Raw genomic sequence first — 18,515 nt, forward strand, 5'->3', positions numbered from 1 at the left:
GGATAGTTTGTTTGTATAAGTACTAATGGTGTTTTTCATTTCCTGAAAAAAGGGAATATCAGAATTGGCCGCAGACTTGGTTAGATTTTTTGTAATAATATACAGCAACAATATAAATGTTTGTATTTAATATATTAGCCATTAATGTAGTACCTAATATATTTCAATAATAGTAATTATTAATAAGCAATTTTGGACTTAACTAATGTTTATCCTAGATTTACCCAATCCCGTTAGTAAAAATCCGAACTACAAAAATTATTCGGGATTCGACCGAATAATGTTTTGTTTCTTAAATTTAACCGAAATCAATTGGTAAACGTCAGAATTTCGAACATTTACCAATAGTAGTCGGCAAAACCGTAATAGTAAGTTTAACCGTAATTCGTACTTTTATCGTAACATATACATTATACACATTAAAATAAAAGTTGATTAAGTGTAGTAATAAAAAATTTACTGAACAGAATCAGTCAAAATATGGTAAAATCGATGAAGACACAGAACCAATATATATTATAAACCTGGTTTGAATATATTAGTTTATAATATGTTTATTTTTCTCATACATTTTTTAAAATTGAATTATAAATGATGACCTTTTAAATTATTTTTAGTTTTTAATAATATCATCTTTAATACATAATAGGCAGGTATTTATAATAAAAACATTGTGAAATAGTATTTAAAAAGATATTCTAAGTAAATAAATAATTTTGCAGCTATATAATGAGGTCGTGACTAGGTATATAGGAAACTTTTTCCACAGCAAATTTTAAAAACTTTTCAATTTAAAATGACAATGAATATTATGATTTCAAATATGCAAGCTGCAAAATCTCACAAAAAATCAATTAACCCTCGCATTCTAAATTTACTCACTCGATTAAACGGATACACCCATGTAACAAATGCGACATGTCTAGATATAAAACTTACCACATTTGGAGTACCAGAAAGAATAATGTCACATTCATTAACAATACGTCAACAAATTTGCATAGAAATAAAACTGGTATACAACTAATGGAAAATAGTATCATTGAAATTAAATCTTTCAAAAGATTTATAAGTAATGGAATGCTTATTCATACAACAATGTATGGACGACAAAAAAAAAGAAGTAACATTAGTTTTTACCTTCAGAATGGACAATTTGTGGACATCACTCACTTTTTATCAATATCGATTTGTACAAATGAAAATGATAATATTGTAAAAATATATTACTTGGAAATGAATTTACTCCAATTAGTCATAATAATAATCATTTGAATAATACCTATGATACAATCATAATGGCCAACAGTTTAGCTATAATCACAGAAGAGACTAGAGAGTAATAATATAGTATGTTTTTATCCAGAAGAAATTGTTGATAAGTGTATAAAAATATCGTACAATAACAATGTTCATATAAAACGGATTGTAAACAAAATTGAAAGGAATTAAAAAATTCTCTATCGTATTGTTTTAAAACATGTTGAAATACACGTCTATGAAGCTTGAATTGCTCTTTTATTATGATATGCTTATGATTAAAAAGGGTAATTATAAAGAGATTGGTTATTTATAAATTATGTTTTAATATTTTTGTTTTTACTAAAGGAATTCGTGGTGGTTTAACTCAAGCAAGCATGTGTTATGCTAAAGCCAATAATTACAAGGTGCCTGATCATGACGAGACAAACCCGAAGTCATGGCTTGTCTATCAAGATTGTAATAACCTTTACTGCTGGGCTATGAGCCAGTACATGCCCTAGGGTGGATTCAAATGAATTGAACCTAACTTGGAGGGGCTGGACGATTTTACCGAAACATCGTCCTTAGGAGAGATTTATGAGGTGGATATATCCTATCCAAAAGAACTTCATAACTTACACAACGACCTACCTTTTCTACCCCAAAACGGGATACCCAAAGGCTCGAAAGTGCAAAAACTAATGGCAGCATTAGAGCCCAAGAAAAATTATATTGTTCAGTATCGTAATCTACAGCAAGCTATTCAAAACGGATTAATTGTCGAAAAAGTAAATATTTTACTTAAATATTCTATAACAGTTCTGTAACGATTCATTTTATAGGTGCATAGAGTCATAGAGTTTAATCAGTCTGACTGGCTTGCATCATATATAGCATTAAACACAGAGATGAGGATAAGACAAATAACGAGTTTGATAAAGATTTCTTCAAACTTTTGAATAATGCAGACATGCAGTATTCGGTATAGTTTATTTATTTTTTCAACTTCTAAACTTTTAAACTTGAACTTTTTTATGATTTTCCAGGGAAAACAATGGAATCGATGAGAAAGCGACTGAAGATGAATCTTGTCTCAAGTGATATACGAATACAGAAACTGATTAACCGTACTACTTTCAAACGTGCCACTATTTATAATGAAAATCTATCAGCCGTTACGCTAGAAAATAAAATCATAGATTTTTGCAAGCCTATTTATATTGGTAAATTTACCCTTTTATTTTTCTTACATCACACACACCTTATTAATTTTTTTTCTATAGGTTTTTCAGTGTTGGATATAAGTAAAACTCCAATGTATGATTATCATTATAATGTGATGCAGAAACACTATGGTGATAGAATCAATTTAATGTACACTGATACAGGTAAATATATTTCAAACCTTCACATAACATCTAAAATATATTAATTATTATAATTATTTCAGATTAACTAGTATATCAGATTATGACAGATGACTTTTGCGCTGGCTTGGCAGCTAACTCCATCTTATTGAATCGATTGAACACATCCAACTTACCACAAGACCACCGATGCTACATTTCTAAACGAAAAAAAAATACCAGGGCTATTTTCCAAAGAGACGGATAGGATTATTTTAACTGAGTTTTGCGCGTTACGTGCCAAATCATACGCCTACATTCTTCAAGGCAAGGAGAAGATCAAGGCCAAGGGTATCCAATATTCAAATATAATTATGTTTAACTAATTTACCTATTAATATTATTATTTAGTTATTTGATTTTCTGCTGATCAATTTGCTACAAGAACCGGTTGAGTTATTTTAATATTAGGTACCTAGTTCAGAGAGGGTAACATTGTTGGATGGCCAAATGTCCTTGGTTTGGATTAACCAATTGGGACCGTTCCACCAAAGTTTATTTGATAACAGTGATTCAGCTGAGCATCCACGTGAAATTATATCAGCAGAATTACTAGTTGTTGGCACATGACGCCATTGAGAGGGATAAGTTAGGCCCAAGATTTGTGCTATTCTGGTTGATGCGTATGACCTTAGTAGTTTGTCGCTATTGATCCAATATATAACAGTGGATCAATCAGACCATAATATGACGTTACTGGGGTCACAATGATTATTGATACGGTCCTGTAATTCTGCCGAAAAATATGCTCCGAAAATTTCTAGTCGTGGAATTGTACTGGTCTTCAGCGGAGCTGCTCAAGATTTAGAAAAATATAGCTGACATTATGATGCGATAGCTTAACGGAAATAAATGCAAGCACCAAAAGCATTCTGTGAAGCATCACAGAAACCACGAAGTTCCACTGATTTAGTATTATTGACTGGAACGCAACGTGGCGTAGATAGTGGTGTGTTCCAGTTTAATTTTAAAGACCATAATCGTTGAATAAACATTTTTCCTTGTATTAAAGCAGGCGTTAGGAAACCCACTGGACAAATACGTTGTTTATATTAGAAGTATTGTTTTTTTTTTCATGTATACATATCCTTAAAAATTAATTTTAATAACAGTCAGTACTAGATTACTACGTGAGACCAAGAGTGCTGACGGTATCTTTATTGATTGACAATAGGTAGGTAGGATCTTTTACTGGAATTGACATTTTTGACATGACTGATCTTGAATTTGAGCACCACTTTCGAAGAGGTAGGTTAGCCTTTGTGTGTTCATCAGATAGATTTTGAAAAAGTTCATAGCATTCAGCTTTACTTTGTCCACCACTTAGCAAGCCGTCAACATTAAAATCTTGTTGAATAGCGCGCTGAGTCACATGATCCTTAACATTATAACCTAATACAAGTAGACAGCAAGTAGTAAGAAATAAGGCAGCTCTGGTACCGTAAGTCACCGTTAAAAGTCTGTAATTCTCTGCAGTGGTTCAGCGGGACTCTCTATAACATATTCTTTGTAAGTCAAAATTTTCAGGCGATACTCGTATATTTGCCTGTATTATTTTAGATATGTTTTCAGTGAAAGCGGTTTTATAAATCCAAAATCTTAGTAATATGGAATTAAGGTCAGGTTGGAAAGTTATTGGTCCACACATTAATATGTTTAGGCTGCGACCGAATTAGTTGTAGCAGAAATGTCAAAAACTACACGCATTTTAATAGTTAAACTGTTAGACTTGAATGATGTTGAAGGTAATATCACCAACCAGCAAATCAAAGAATAATTCTGTACCGAGTAATATACAGTGAAAATGCTCTATAATGAATCTGAAGGGACCATGTGATTTCTTCCGTTATTGAGAGTTTTCGTAATAGAGAGTAATTAATAGATTTTAAACAAACCAACCATTATGAGTTAACTTAATGTTATTTACGTAATATAGAGTTTTTCGTTGTAACGAGTGTTATAAAGAGTTTTCACTGTATCTATTGAAGCTGGTTTATTGAAATAATGGTTTGCTAGGCAATTGCTAATTGTTTGAGGAACGTGCAAGAGCTCCATATTAATGTGGTGATTAGGCAAGCTGTTAGTAATTGAATTTATTATATGAAAATTAATGAATGCTTAAAATTCATTAAACCTTGAACATACTATGGTACTGATCATGGTGTCATGGATGGACATGACATGTTTTTTTTTTGTGTGTATTTAAAGTTCAAATGTTAAGAATATTTTCAAAATATTTTGAAGTTAAAAATTATAAAATGTTCAATTTGTATAGATAAAGTTTTAATATTTATAACAGGAATCCTTATAAATATTTCGTAATGTAATCAACAAATCTAAATAATGTATAAATACAGTTTTTTTGTAGACATATTCAGACAACTAAAATTTGGACGAAATTACATGATATTATTGAAACCAAAAATAACGATTTTAGTTATTTTGTTGAAATTTAAAAATATTATTCGTTGGTACTTGAAACTTTTAGAATAGGTACTATTTTAATATTGTTTAATACACACCAGCATTGCTTGATATCCATAAACCCGTCGTATAAAACATATTACAAGAACACTTACATTTATCTAATATAAATCATAATATTGGATAGGTAAAGTCGGTTTATATAATAGGTATCTTTAATTATATGTCACATTGTAAATATATTTAAACAATGTTATTCTTCTAACATCAGAAATTTTATTTACTCAGACATATAAAAATGCAAAAAAATACTCTCCCCGGCGGCGGAGATTCGAACCCAGGTCCCCGGGTGACAGGCAGGACTTACCACTATATCATCGAGAATTTTGCCAAATTTATTAAACTAAATGGCTCTTCATTTTTAAATTTATTTTAACGATATATTATAAATTATAATAATGATTATTGGATGCAGGAAAATGTCGATGTAATATATTTTATCGACTAATTAGTGCTTTAACAGTTCAACTATAGTCTATTAAGTATTAATCTATAGCTTAACCATGGTTTTCTCCATAGGTCTTAAACATTTCAGTTTCTTTCCCTTTTTTAAGTATTTAAAAATATATATTATGATTGCGTATAAGAAATTAAAAATGATACCTAAATGTAATGAAAATGTATCTATTTACTAAATTATATTAGGTAGGTAGGTACTTAAAAATGAATCTTTTATTTTGCATATTTTTTTATACTTTTATTCCTGTAGAGCATTTTTAGATTCTTATAAAATTTGTGTAGGTTCATAATTATTAATATATTTATAAAAATGGATAACATTTGATGATAATTTACCGTATATCATAAAATAATCCACTAAAAGAAAAACATTTAAATAGGTACCATATTATTTATTTTAATTTGTTATACTACTTTTATTAGGTGACTAGATTGTAAGTAGTACCAATTAAATGTTCTTAATTTTGTTGTTAATATTTTCTATTGTTCAAAAAAGTAGACATTTGAGTAGTTAGATACGATACTGCTCATAAGTTTATATTATACTGTTAAAAAAACTCATAGTCACAATATTTTTTTTATTCGCATTTAAAGTTGGAATTTAGACGAAATTCATAATTCATTAAAATTATCATAGGTACATATTATTTTGTGTTAAAAACTGATAACAGTTTTTCTTTTTGCATCTAAAATTTCATAAGTTTTTCTATGACATAAATAAAACTTACAAAAAATCACTATTATTTTTTACAAGCATTTGAAGTTCAAATATTTTCAACATTGTCTATTCACCCTTAAATTAATCGTTTCTCTTCAATTCATTTTTATATTTTTGTTTGATAAAAAAAAATAACCATACAAACTCAAAATGTCCCGAAAATGATTGAACTGGTATTTTCTTATACTTGCAACGTAATGTTTTTAAAATATTTGGTCGTATTTTAAGCTATTTATAACGGTGAGGATTCTTCGATTTTTATAAATTACTCTACTACTTATAGAAATTTGATATTTTTTTGGTTCGTTCCCATAAATTACTAGGTATAAAACTTTTTTCATTGATCAAAAAAGCTGGAAAAATGGTATTCAAGTATTTATATTATATATCTATCAACTGTTTTATTATAGGCGAGGTTGGTTCGCTGAACATTGAACAAACATCTACATTCTACACTATTCTCAGTATTATAGTATTGAGGAATTATAGGTATACATGTATTTAGACATGGGTAATGTATATATGAATGTTTTTGTCAGATTTTAATTATGATCATACAAAAGTAAAACAAAATATGAATAATATAATATAACCTATCTATAAATGTAAATATAAAATAATGTTTTGTATTTGCATTACTAAGTTATCTCTTAAATCTCTAGGAAAATCCATATTAAATAAAAAAAAATATAGTAAAATTGTGTTTTATTTAAAAAAAAGTATAATTAAAACAAAAATGTCTTTAAAAGCAATCATTTTTTTTTCTTACAGTAATAAATTGTAAGTTTACCTTTTTATCACGGCCTAAAAATCTTAGACTTAAACTTAGTCCATGTTATTCATCATTTATAATAATCAAACTTAATAAATATAAACAACTCAATTAAAAACACATATTTTTATTGATACTCTGTTTTAAAAACTATACACTAAGTAGTATTGCTACACCAGCTAAAATCCATTTGGATGGGTTTTGCCGTGTTTTCAAATTAAATGTCCACACGTAAGTCGGCCCTCTTAATTTAATTTTGTAAACTGGGCAATCGTAAATATTTCTCAAATCTTGTTTGTCTTTGATAATAGCTTTTATATGTATCACCGGCATTATTGGAAACAATTCTTTCGGAATAGATTCAACAATGCAACCTGTGGTTAAGTCCCAACGAGCACCTTCTAATATCAATCCATTTATCATGGCACCTTCTCTGGGTGCTACCCTGAAAATCAAAAAACCATACATAAACGTAATTTATTATTTTAGAATATCCAGCACCAGTTTGCTCAATTTCTAAGATAATTTATTTGTTTACGTGATTTCTTCTTGGTATCTCTTAGTCACATCACATTGTAAACACATCTTATCTAAAGGCCATCCCATTTTTCGAGCAGTGCTCTGCATTATAGCAGTTAAAAATGACTGGGGGTTGAAAAATCCACCTAACCATACCGACGATGGAAGCTAATAAAAAAATTAATTATATATAATTATAATATTTTTAATTTTGTATTTTTGTTATTGTCAAGTAATAGTTTACCTGAAACTCGCTAACCCAAGACTCTAGTTCACGTAATCTCATTAATAAATCTGCGTACCAAGCTGCTAAAGATAATAACGACGGGTAAGCACGTTTTTCCCAGCTAGGTGGCACTTTATCCATGAACAAACATTCTTCTAATGCCTCCATATCTGCTGTTATTGTCAGTTCTCCCTAAATTTTAGTAAATACCATTTATAAATAATGTAAAATTCAATAAACGCAGGTAATGAAAACAAAAATGGAAAATAATTTAATATTAATAATGCACTATTATTTGTTTCGTTGTTTGTTATGTGCTTTGTCGCATAAACCACTCAATTCCTTTAATATCTAGAATTAGAAACTCCATTACGAATGATTTAGGAGGTTTGTTTGATTCTAAACTATTTTTATGTCTCATATGATTATATAAAAATACCTAAAACATTATTTACTGCAGAATTAATAGAATGAAATCGTTCTAAATCGAACGATCCGTTTGACAAACATTTCAATTGTAGTAAGCTCTTGAGAGAATGTTTGGTCTGTGTGTGTGCGTGTTTGTTGGCGCGCGTGTTATTTACTAAAATATTCAAAGATTTACTACACTCTGGTTTTGTCAATATTTTTAAGGCACCATAATCGAGAGTGAACTATTAATTTCTATAAAAACAATTAAATAATAAATTAGATAACTCATATTTATTAAATATCAGAATATATTCCTTCCAACAAAGAAAAACATAAATTATGTAGCACTTATAATAATACATATAGCTATGTTACCAATATTGAATTTGTTTATCTAAATTGCTTGTTATTAAATTAACTTTAAACTTAACGCTACAATTGCTATCTTTTGTTCACTGTATCATTATTTTTTGTGTCATTTAATCATTAAACAAATATTTAATATACCTTCAATCCTAAATGTAGCTCTTTTAGTGACCTTCTAATTTCGTTCATTAACGCATTCATTCGCTCACATTCTTGGAATGAAACGATAACATATGGAGTTTGTTCTTCAACCCTACTCATCATATCTATTAAATTAAACGGTTCTGGAACTTTATCAAGAACGTCGTCCAAAGCTTGTCTAACCTATAAATAAATTGAACACCATTCATAACTTTATTATATCCAATAAATTTGATTTTAACAACTCTAGTTCAACTAACTTTTTCATCCCTTGACATACCAGTTCCACCAGATGAGCCCGAATCTCTAGGTTGCATCTCCATTAGAGTTTGGAATAAATTGTTAGACCTTGTAGTGAGTGTGCCAATTTCAGCGTTTGAGTGAAGTCCATACAGTATAGGACTTTCTGCTGGCAGTAAATCATCTATATATTCATGATATGACTTGAAGTCCGTATTTGGCGGGGCCACAAAACCAGGTGCAAATGAAAGATCTCCTTCCATCTATATTTTTAAATAACAAAATGTTTTTAACTGGTATAATGTTTATAAATATATATATTTTTTTAATAGTACTAGATCTGGATTCATGTAGACTTCAAGATATGTCCGACATAACCTTCTATCCCAATCGTCGGTAATGTGCCCACCATACATGATCTCTCCGAATAGATATCTAAGGTCTTCCCAAGGAACTTTATTGTTGGCTTCTAAGTAATTATATAATACGTTCACAGAAATTGTCAAATCACCCACATTAAATGGGTACGATCTATTCCATCCTTGAGCTCCAAACTTAGATCTTTCTTGTATAGATGCGTGAAAATAACACAAGCTAAACAGAATTGCTTTGAATTCTGCTTCTTTGGAACACATCTCAAGGGTATCTTGGTTGAAATTATCTAACGCTTTATGTAAATTCGCCATCATTCCTGTAGGTGGTTCGTTAGTAATTTTTATTGAAGAATCTAAAACACCCTAAAAAGACAAACAACAATTGTACTTGTAAAAATATAGTATTATTTAGTTTATAATAAAATTACTTGAGGAATAATATGATAGAGTGGGTCAGAAGCGGGTTCAGCACTAATGAATATTCTATAGTTGACATGTGGATGTTCAAATGACGCTTCCATTTTTTTATCCAAAGAAGGCAGCCACTTTTGTACTAAATGCACATTCTTTTAAACACAAAACAATGATACAATGTCATAGTGATTTAATGATTAACTACAATTTTATATTTACTTGTAACATAACCCAATAACCCAGCCGAGAACTTATTTCTATAGCTTCTTCTGCCACTGGTTCTTGACCTTGCCCTAAAGATATGTTATAGAAGTTCTTCTTTTCAATTGTAAATCCTTTAATTTTACCAACAGCTTCAACGTCCTATACCATAATAATATACTTGTAGTAAGCAAGTAAATTGTTAATTTGCTTATACTTAAAACATTCCATAATGTAGTTATTATTACTAACTCCGTGTGGAGTTAGTTATATCCATTTGAACATTTAAAATATTAAAAGATATAGACAATTATATAATATTTACACGTGTTGGATCAACTCCTGTCGATAATATAAAAAATACAGGTGTTCTACAAGAAGTTTCTTTGAATGAGTCAATGAACTCAGGTGGTCTAAAATTGGTATATTTGTGACCAAGAACTTCTTGGACGTATACTTTAGTAGCATAAGTCATTCTATCAGTTCTTAAAGCTCTTATTATGCAAAGTCTCTGGAATGGAGTTTTGTTTTTCCATTCTTGTGGTAATTTATCATTCTCTGGAGCTTCGCCATCAATGTATAACTGCCACCGTTTACCGGAGGTTTCAATGTCCTTGTCTAAACCTCTTTAATAATAAATAGGTAATTTAAATAAATAATTCTATACGAAAATAAATTAGCATAAAATAAGTTAAGCATTTATTTTTGTCTTACGCAAATTCGTCATCAACTGAAACAAGTGATCTTATGGCCCCCCATACATTTGATGAAATAAAATCAAATGGACTAGATAATCCAGTAATTGCTGGCCTTCTCAACAAATATTCTAACTCATTCGATTTTAATTTATTTGCTTGGAGTTGTACCTACAGAATAATATATTTTCTTAGTTCATTATGACTAATCAATAATCACAAATAATAATTGAGTAAAACAAAATTCATGTAATAAAAAATCGAGTAAAATATTATGTAATACTTTAATCAATAATATTATTAAAAATTAAATAACTTTTCATCATCATATATTTGTATATATACCTGAATAGTCACTTGACAAATGAATATTAACTTATCCTTTTCAAATAATCCTCTACTAGTATAAATAAATGTTTGATATGTTATGTTATCCACCAAATTTATTATTCGCTTACTTAATGTGTCTGCCTTTTCTGCATCTCTCATAGCTCGTTGAAAGACGACACTGAAAGCCTTTTAAAATGAAAATGAGAATGATATGTAAATTATAGTTGATCCATGTGTGAAATTTAAAAATAATTTGCAAAACAATAATTTAATGCATTATTAAAAGAATAAAATAAAAATAATATGTAAATTAATAAATATTTAAATGATACAAATCGACTTTAAGATGACTAGCCTGTCTTATATTTAATAGTTTACCTCTAAAGAGAACTGATACATTGGATTTATTTTTATCAAATCGTTCATTATAAAGTAAAGTATTGATGCTCGTGTTGCAGCAATACGATATTCTTCACGGGCAGAGTCAATTTCTTTTGATGTTATTTTCGCTTCAGCCACTTTTACTTCAATTTCTGTAGCTGTTTTTTTGGAATTTTCAAGATTCAAAACAAGTTCTTTGTCACCGAGTATTTGATCACCGTCAGCTGAAGACAATCTTTGTAATAAATCATCTTCAAGTCGTTTCAATGTTATTTTAAAACTATTTTGTTGTTTGGTCAGATCAATTCTCATTTTTTCTAAATCAGGTCTTTCAACTTTTACAACTTCTGCTAATAATTGATCTTCAAGTTGATCACGGTTCACAGTAAAGTTGATAAGTGTTGTTTGTGCTTGCATTTCAGGTTTGTAATGTGGGTTTGATAATTTTGTATGCAATATAAGACGGAAATTCGGATTGTAATCGACCTCTTTTTCACCGATTTTTACAGCACTAAATTGCATATAAATTAAAATTAAACATGAATATTATTTAGCAGAGAAAAATTGTTTACCTTCCTTTTTTTATCAAGTTTCGACCAATTACGTTATCCAAAACGGGGTCGATGTATTCACCTATATTTTCAATTAATAAAACGGTCCCATCTCTTACACAAACTTCTATATCTGATAAATAATTTTTGTAATTCAGTCTGGTAATTCTTAAACTTCTGCCATATTTTGTTTTAATCCATTTAATCCCTTGTAGCTATTTAGAAAAATATTTATAACTATGCAATACTTATCAAATATTTAAAAAAAATAAAAATATTACAAACCTGAGGATCAACCATCAATGGCCATCTATCAGAATTAGTTAAAATTGTTGCATTTTCAGATGACATCCTATCATTTGGTAGACCTTCGTTATTCCAAGATGCAATTTGTGCATCATCAGTGAGCAAAGCTAGTGGATCTAAATTTTCTGTTATTGATATCTCAGGCTGAAAATTAATATTTTAATTTGAATACGTGAAGAGCTCAAGGTATAATAAATTACACATTTTGATTCGATTTGTTTACACTTATGATAAATTTACCTTAACTTCTTTAAAAAAAGGCAACCATGCATTTTGAATTAGTTCTTGACGATACATTTTTGTAAAGTAACCTACATATGACACAAAAGCAGAAACCATAAGTGTGTCCCCAGGTAATGTTTGCAAACTTCTCTGCAATCTAAAATATAAAATAAAATAATTTATAGTTCTATCCTTTTGATGGATATAACGGTAAAATAATTTACGTCAAAACACTTTCTTTCCAACGGACGTTTTCCGATGCTAAACCATTGACAAGTCGATTTGCTAAATCAATCCTCATGTTTGTTTCATCCGCTTGTTTTTGACAATTTGTTTTTTCAGCTACTGCGCCATCAAACTCGTCAGTTAAAAGTTTTTGTTTTCTTTCCAATTCCTAAAATTACAGGTTATATACAATATTATATGATTAATCATAAAATTAAACTTTACAATAATCATATTTCTGAGCTCCGTAAGTTTACTCCTAGCAGCACTCAGCTCTTCATTTGCTTGATCCCTAGCTTTCCTTTTAGGCTCCACAACTTGCCAAACATTATTAAACTTCATTATATTTATTACCCATTTACATAAACCTTTAATATGAAAGTAAATAATAAATAAGAATAATAATACTAATGCTTATTAGTAATTAGTAATTACTTCACTAAAATAATAGATTTTTATTTACCAGCTGCGGCTGAAGACTTTGCAGCGATTAGATCTGGGTCAAATTCTGGATCTTTCAAATAAGGCTGAATTGCTTTGACTACATCCGGGTGTATATGTTCTTTATCATAGTTTATAAGTGAATCTAAAAACCCGTCAACTTTCGCCATCATTACCTAGATGTATACACAAATAAATTATATTATATATTATATAGTATTATTAGTAAAATATAATATTAATAGGTACTCGTTCATTTGCTATCAATAAAGTAAAAATAAGTAAACTATTATAAGAAATATAGAGTTTGTTTCAAAATAAAACTATTTATAACTAAAGTAGGAATAACGTTCATTATATATATATAATGTTAATCTATGTTAATATAGTAGAACCTCATTTATCTGGACCCCATTAGTCCTGACTTCGCTTAATCCAGACAGTTGTCTAATATTACGAAAAATACGCAGTATATGCCGTAGATTAAAATAAACATAATAGTTATCACATTTTAACAGAAGAAGAGATTTTTGAAAACCTCACCACTGCAGAAAACTCTGAAACGGGTGAATATACGAACAAGATGAAGTAGACGATACTACCAAGTCTAAGCTAAAACTTGGTGAAATTAAAGACCATCTAAATATTGTCCTTAAATTTGTTGAGATAAACACGATGAAAACATATCTGTATATTACGAACATTTGAGACATCTGCTTGAATTATTTATACGAGAAATAAATGCGAAAGGAATACAAAAAAAGAATACCAGTTTTTTCAAACCAGATAATGAAAGTTTGCCTAAATATATAATAATTATGATTACATGCATTACGTTTATATGTAATGTTTTTGCTGGATCTAATATTATGTTGCATTGTTGTAATATATCATATATAGTAATTAGTTTAATATAATATTCTTAAATCTATAATAGAGACATGTTTTTTGGTTATTTTGTCTAATCCGGACTTTCATTAACTTGGACAACCTAGAGCCCTTATTAGTCCGGATTAATAAGGTTCTACTGTACGTGAAAAAATATAACTAATCTATATTTTTATAAATTTTATCAGTAAATTTAACATAGTATAATATTGTAAAATTTTTTTTAATTTATAAAATTTAAACGTATTTTTTTAATTTTTCCAATAACCTATCCATTAATATAATAATTAAAATCATAATTTCATTTCAAAAATCATACTTCCAATGAATAAAATAAAAGTCTAGGTAGACATTATAATTTTAGTTTTTGAAAGTATTAAATTTATAGATACCTTGCAAGCTTTCCAACTCCTATCCTTTGGAACTTTTCCTTTTTTGGCTTGTAATACCATAACTCCCGATAATACATTTATAACAGCTAACGGAGGTGATCCAAATGATTTCAGTTCTGTTAAATTATTCTAAAACGTTAAATACAAATAAGTGAAATGTTCGAAATGCGTATTAATATAATACAAATATAACATAATTTATAATATGCTTTATATTTAATAAATATTTGCATTCAGTTTTTATTATTCTAAAATATTAAGTACACTATAATTTATATGCGCATATTATAATTTAAATGCAAAATTTTCACATTAAAAATTAATAAAAACATTTAAATACAAATATATTAATGTAGGCATTGATAAAATTATTCTTTTTTAAATTTATCTTTATGGATTATTTTATCTTCGTGTAAACTTTTATAAAATTATAACTATTCAATATAGTCTTATGACTGTTCTTAATGCATTTAGTCAAGGTTGGACATTAACGAGTTAAAAATTAAAATTAAGTTAAAACGTTAAGCTATAGTAATATAAGTAATATTAACTAAGTTAAGTAACTCGTTACTTTTTTTTTGAAATTAAATTTTAACTTAATAAATTACATTTTTAACATACTTAACGTGTTAATTTCAAGTTAATTATATACAGATTATTTAAAATTAGATTCAATTTTAAATTTAATATAATGATGCAACCTATTGATATAAGTTTGTTGTCTTGAGAAATATTAGATAAAATAGAAAATAAATGAGAAAATGTATAATTACTGAATAATAATATTAATGTACCTAAATTTATATTTATACTTGGTCATATAATTATATACGGGTTATGATGTTCTTGTAAACTATAAATCATTACCTAGTGACATATTCATTCATAAGTCACACACATCCTAAGAAATACGTGAAATTATTAAAATAACTCATGGCAAAAAAATTATTTCTGAACATATCTTTGTTAACGCTCTGATTCAAAATATTTATACTCCGTGATTTATAATTTGAATTTTGAATTACGTTATTGTTATTTTGCTGACTGCTATACTACTATTTTTATTAACATAGTAAAGAAAATTTGCCTTTCATTATTCATAAAAAAGCAACAATCAATATAAATAAAAATGTTATTTTAAATTAATATTTTATTTATACAAACATAATATTATTATGTTATGTGTTATACAATTTACTTTTGTTTCTTAATATTATACTGAATGTGTATACCTACTTTATAATTTAAATGGATATACAAATATTTATGTATAACAGTTAATAGTAGAACTTGTATTATTTGTGTATTTATACTATTTTAACTACTCCCCCTTTTTTAATGGGTGGGAAATAGCTGGCTGAATCATCGCAACTACTCTCTTTAAATCTTCAGGAAATATTACTTTTTTTTTTTAAATGCCCTGAGGTTTTATTATTTAAACAACCCAAAGGCCTTTATAAATATATTCGACGATTATACATATTTTACAATTTTTACATGTACTATTCACTTCACTTCCAGTGAAGTGGCTCCTGCCTTAATCTAGAATCTTAAACTAAGTCGTATGGTTTCAGACGCTTGAGACGTCCTTGGAGTAATTTAATAATTGTATGGCCAATAGATTGACATGGTGATCTAGCCTCGTCTCGTGTGTGTGAGCAATCCTTTGAATTTCCTTTGCTATAAGCATCATATCACGGTGAATTGCATTATTTCATTCGAACCGGTAGTCTGCACTTCTGCAGTGATGGTCTGAAGGGAGATGTTTAGACAGCGTGGTATTATATCAATACTTACTGATAGACTGTACATACAGTAAGACTGTAACATACTGTTAGACTTACTGGCACAACCCCACAGTTGAATGCTATAAATCCAGATAGGTTTTATAACTGTTAGATACATACAGATCATACTGTAGACGTTTGTTTTCGATAGTTAAATCGGAGTGGAGTCCGACAAACCAATAAAGTTTTCGCATTTTTTCTTTTATTTGAATGGCTTTTTGACGGACGTGATGTTTCCAGTTTAGAAGAGAGTCAAGGTGTATTCCAAGATATTATGCTGAATCTTTTTGAGGGATTTATGATTGATTCCGAACTATTTGGATGTTTTCGGTTATTCGCAGCGTATAGTTAACGTGCACTGATCGCCATTGATCTTTATTTTCCAACGTCTTGTCCAGGTAAAGATATTATCAATTGACTTCTGAGTAAATATTACTAAGCATACTACAAATTTCGAATTTGTTATTCATTTTGTAGATAACCTATTTTTCTTACGGATTCGAAAATAATGAAATTTGTATTTAAATTAATTTTTTATCCATTAATTTTTAACATATCTTTTTCTTATATCAACTTAACTTAATGAGTTAAAATAATAGTTAACTTGCCCAGCCTTGCATTTAGTATTTATGAAGTTTATAAACATAGTGCAATTACTTTATTTAATGTATCTAAAGCACTTTGAGCTGCTACCAACGCTGGTTCTGCTTTTTCTAAATCCTCTGCACACAGTCGTTGTTTTAAGCCAACATCTTCTTCGATCAATTTAACTTTGTCTTCTTCTTCAGCAGCTGTAACAAAATAATCGTTAATCTCAAGTTAGTGATTCAATTTTAAAATAATATAAATACCTTTGTATTTTTCATACTTCACTTTCTCTGTTTCTTTTTGAACCACTTTGATTAGCTCTCCAGCTTTAGTATTTTTCTTAGTTAATTCGATCTCTTGTACATCTAATTCAACTTTTAATACATCGACCTATGTTTATAAAAAAAATAACTTGGTAAAATAATAACTACCAGCGAACATTATTGATTAATATTTATAAATAACTCGTTTAATTTCAACTTACCTGAGCTGCGCATGATAAAAGTTGTTTAATACCATTTTGAAATCGATGGATCCCAAACTTAATATCATTGGTCTTTGACACTAATAGTTTCATGTAGAGATTAATTTGTTCCAAAAACGATTTTGGCGTTGTATAATTGTAACGACGATCATTTGTTAAATATCTCAATGACATATCATTTACTGAACTATGTACATGAGACATAAACAAAGATACTGGTCTCCTTAGTTTTACTGGAAGTTCGATCAAATCACCTAAAAATCTGAACGATACAGATTCCAATGCTTCTTTAGGCCATTCATAAAACCAGTTGATAGAAGTGCAAGTGACTAGAGCTGGAAATCGTCTAGATCGAATTCTTAATGTGTTACCAACGGGTGAAAAACACAAGACAATCTTAATTAATGATCTCACTTTGTTGATGAAAAAATGCCAACAATTCTCTTTTGTTTCAGGCAAACCAGCTGATTTAACCTTGAATTATAAATTTTCAATTTAACATTATTACTACCCTAACCTAATCTATGATAATACCTCTGGGCTAATGGTTTGAATTATATTATCAATTTCGTCATCTGCAAACAGCTCTGGAATCTCGCCACTAGCCAGCATGTCATTAATAAGTACAAGGAACTTCTCATCAGCCACTTGAGAGTCAGTCATTAAGAACATCGTGCCAATGGTTTTCAACCCAGCCTTTATATATAAAGTGGCTAGGTCAGCTTTTAAATCGGCAATGGCATATGAAGACCTCAACTGTATTTGGAACGGTTCTAGCGAAGATATATACGCTGATAGGCGGGCTAACGATTGTTTACCGCTGCCACCCACACCAATGAGCAACGCGTTGCCTCTGGGAAGTTCAAGTATACGATTTATCCGACAAACATGTGACATAGCGTCTTCGAATAGCACTAAATTCATAGCTCCTAGAAATTCATTATACGACTTCATTGCATCATTTAGTAACTTTTGCAGTATGGGCCACGACCGCACAGGCATATACTTCTGATCACCAACACCTTCCGCGAAATGTGAATATATCAATGGGCTTATCAAGTATTCGTTTTCCGAAATATCCTGAATATATAAGTATAAGACTTAAGATGATAGTAATGGATTAAATTTATCAACACTTATAAATAATGTAATACAATAATGGTATATTGTATAATGTTTATGATATATGGTAATTCAATATGGTATAACTCAGAATAATGTTTGTTTTGAATAACAAAAAAATTAATATTTA

General features: G+C 28.9%; 1 protein-coding gene across 1 annotated transcript; it reads right to left on the reverse strand.

Moving 5' to 3' along the window:
• Positions 1-7,192: 7,192 nt before the first annotated feature.
• Positions 7,193-18,343, reverse strand: LOC107165726 (dynein beta chain, ciliary-like). The gene is made up of 23 exons (XM_015514086.2): positions 17,798-18,343; positions 17,264-17,737; positions 17,043-17,169; positions 16,849-16,982; positions 14,405-14,533; positions 13,147-13,300; positions 12,909-13,051; positions 12,683-12,852; positions 12,477-12,615; positions 12,216-12,380; positions 11,952-12,145; positions 11,377-11,890; positions 11,014-11,184; positions 10,688-10,839; positions 10,299-10,599; positions 9,992-10,135; positions 9,787-9,924; positions 9,320-9,721; positions 9,005-9,247; positions 8,745-8,927; positions 7,845-8,018; positions 7,620-7,768; positions 7,193-7,526 (listed from the first exon to the last, which is right to left on the reverse strand). The coding sequence occupies exons 1-23, from the start codon at positions 18,263-18,265 to the stop codon at positions 7,232-7,234; spliced, it is 5,163 nt and encodes a 1,720-aa protein (XP_015369572.2). The 5' UTR covers positions 18,266-18,343; the 3' UTR covers positions 7,193-7,231.
• Between the last annotated feature and the right edge of the window lie 172 nt (positions 18,344-18,515).

This window comes from Diuraphis noxia, unplaced genomic scaffold (genome assembly GCF_037042655.1).
Source record: "Diuraphis noxia isolate RWA-SAM2 unplaced genomic scaffold, SU_Dnox_SAM2 contig0001, whole genome shotgun sequence".
NCBI lineage: Eukaryota > Metazoa > Arthropoda > Insecta > Hemiptera > Aphididae > Diuraphis > Diuraphis noxia.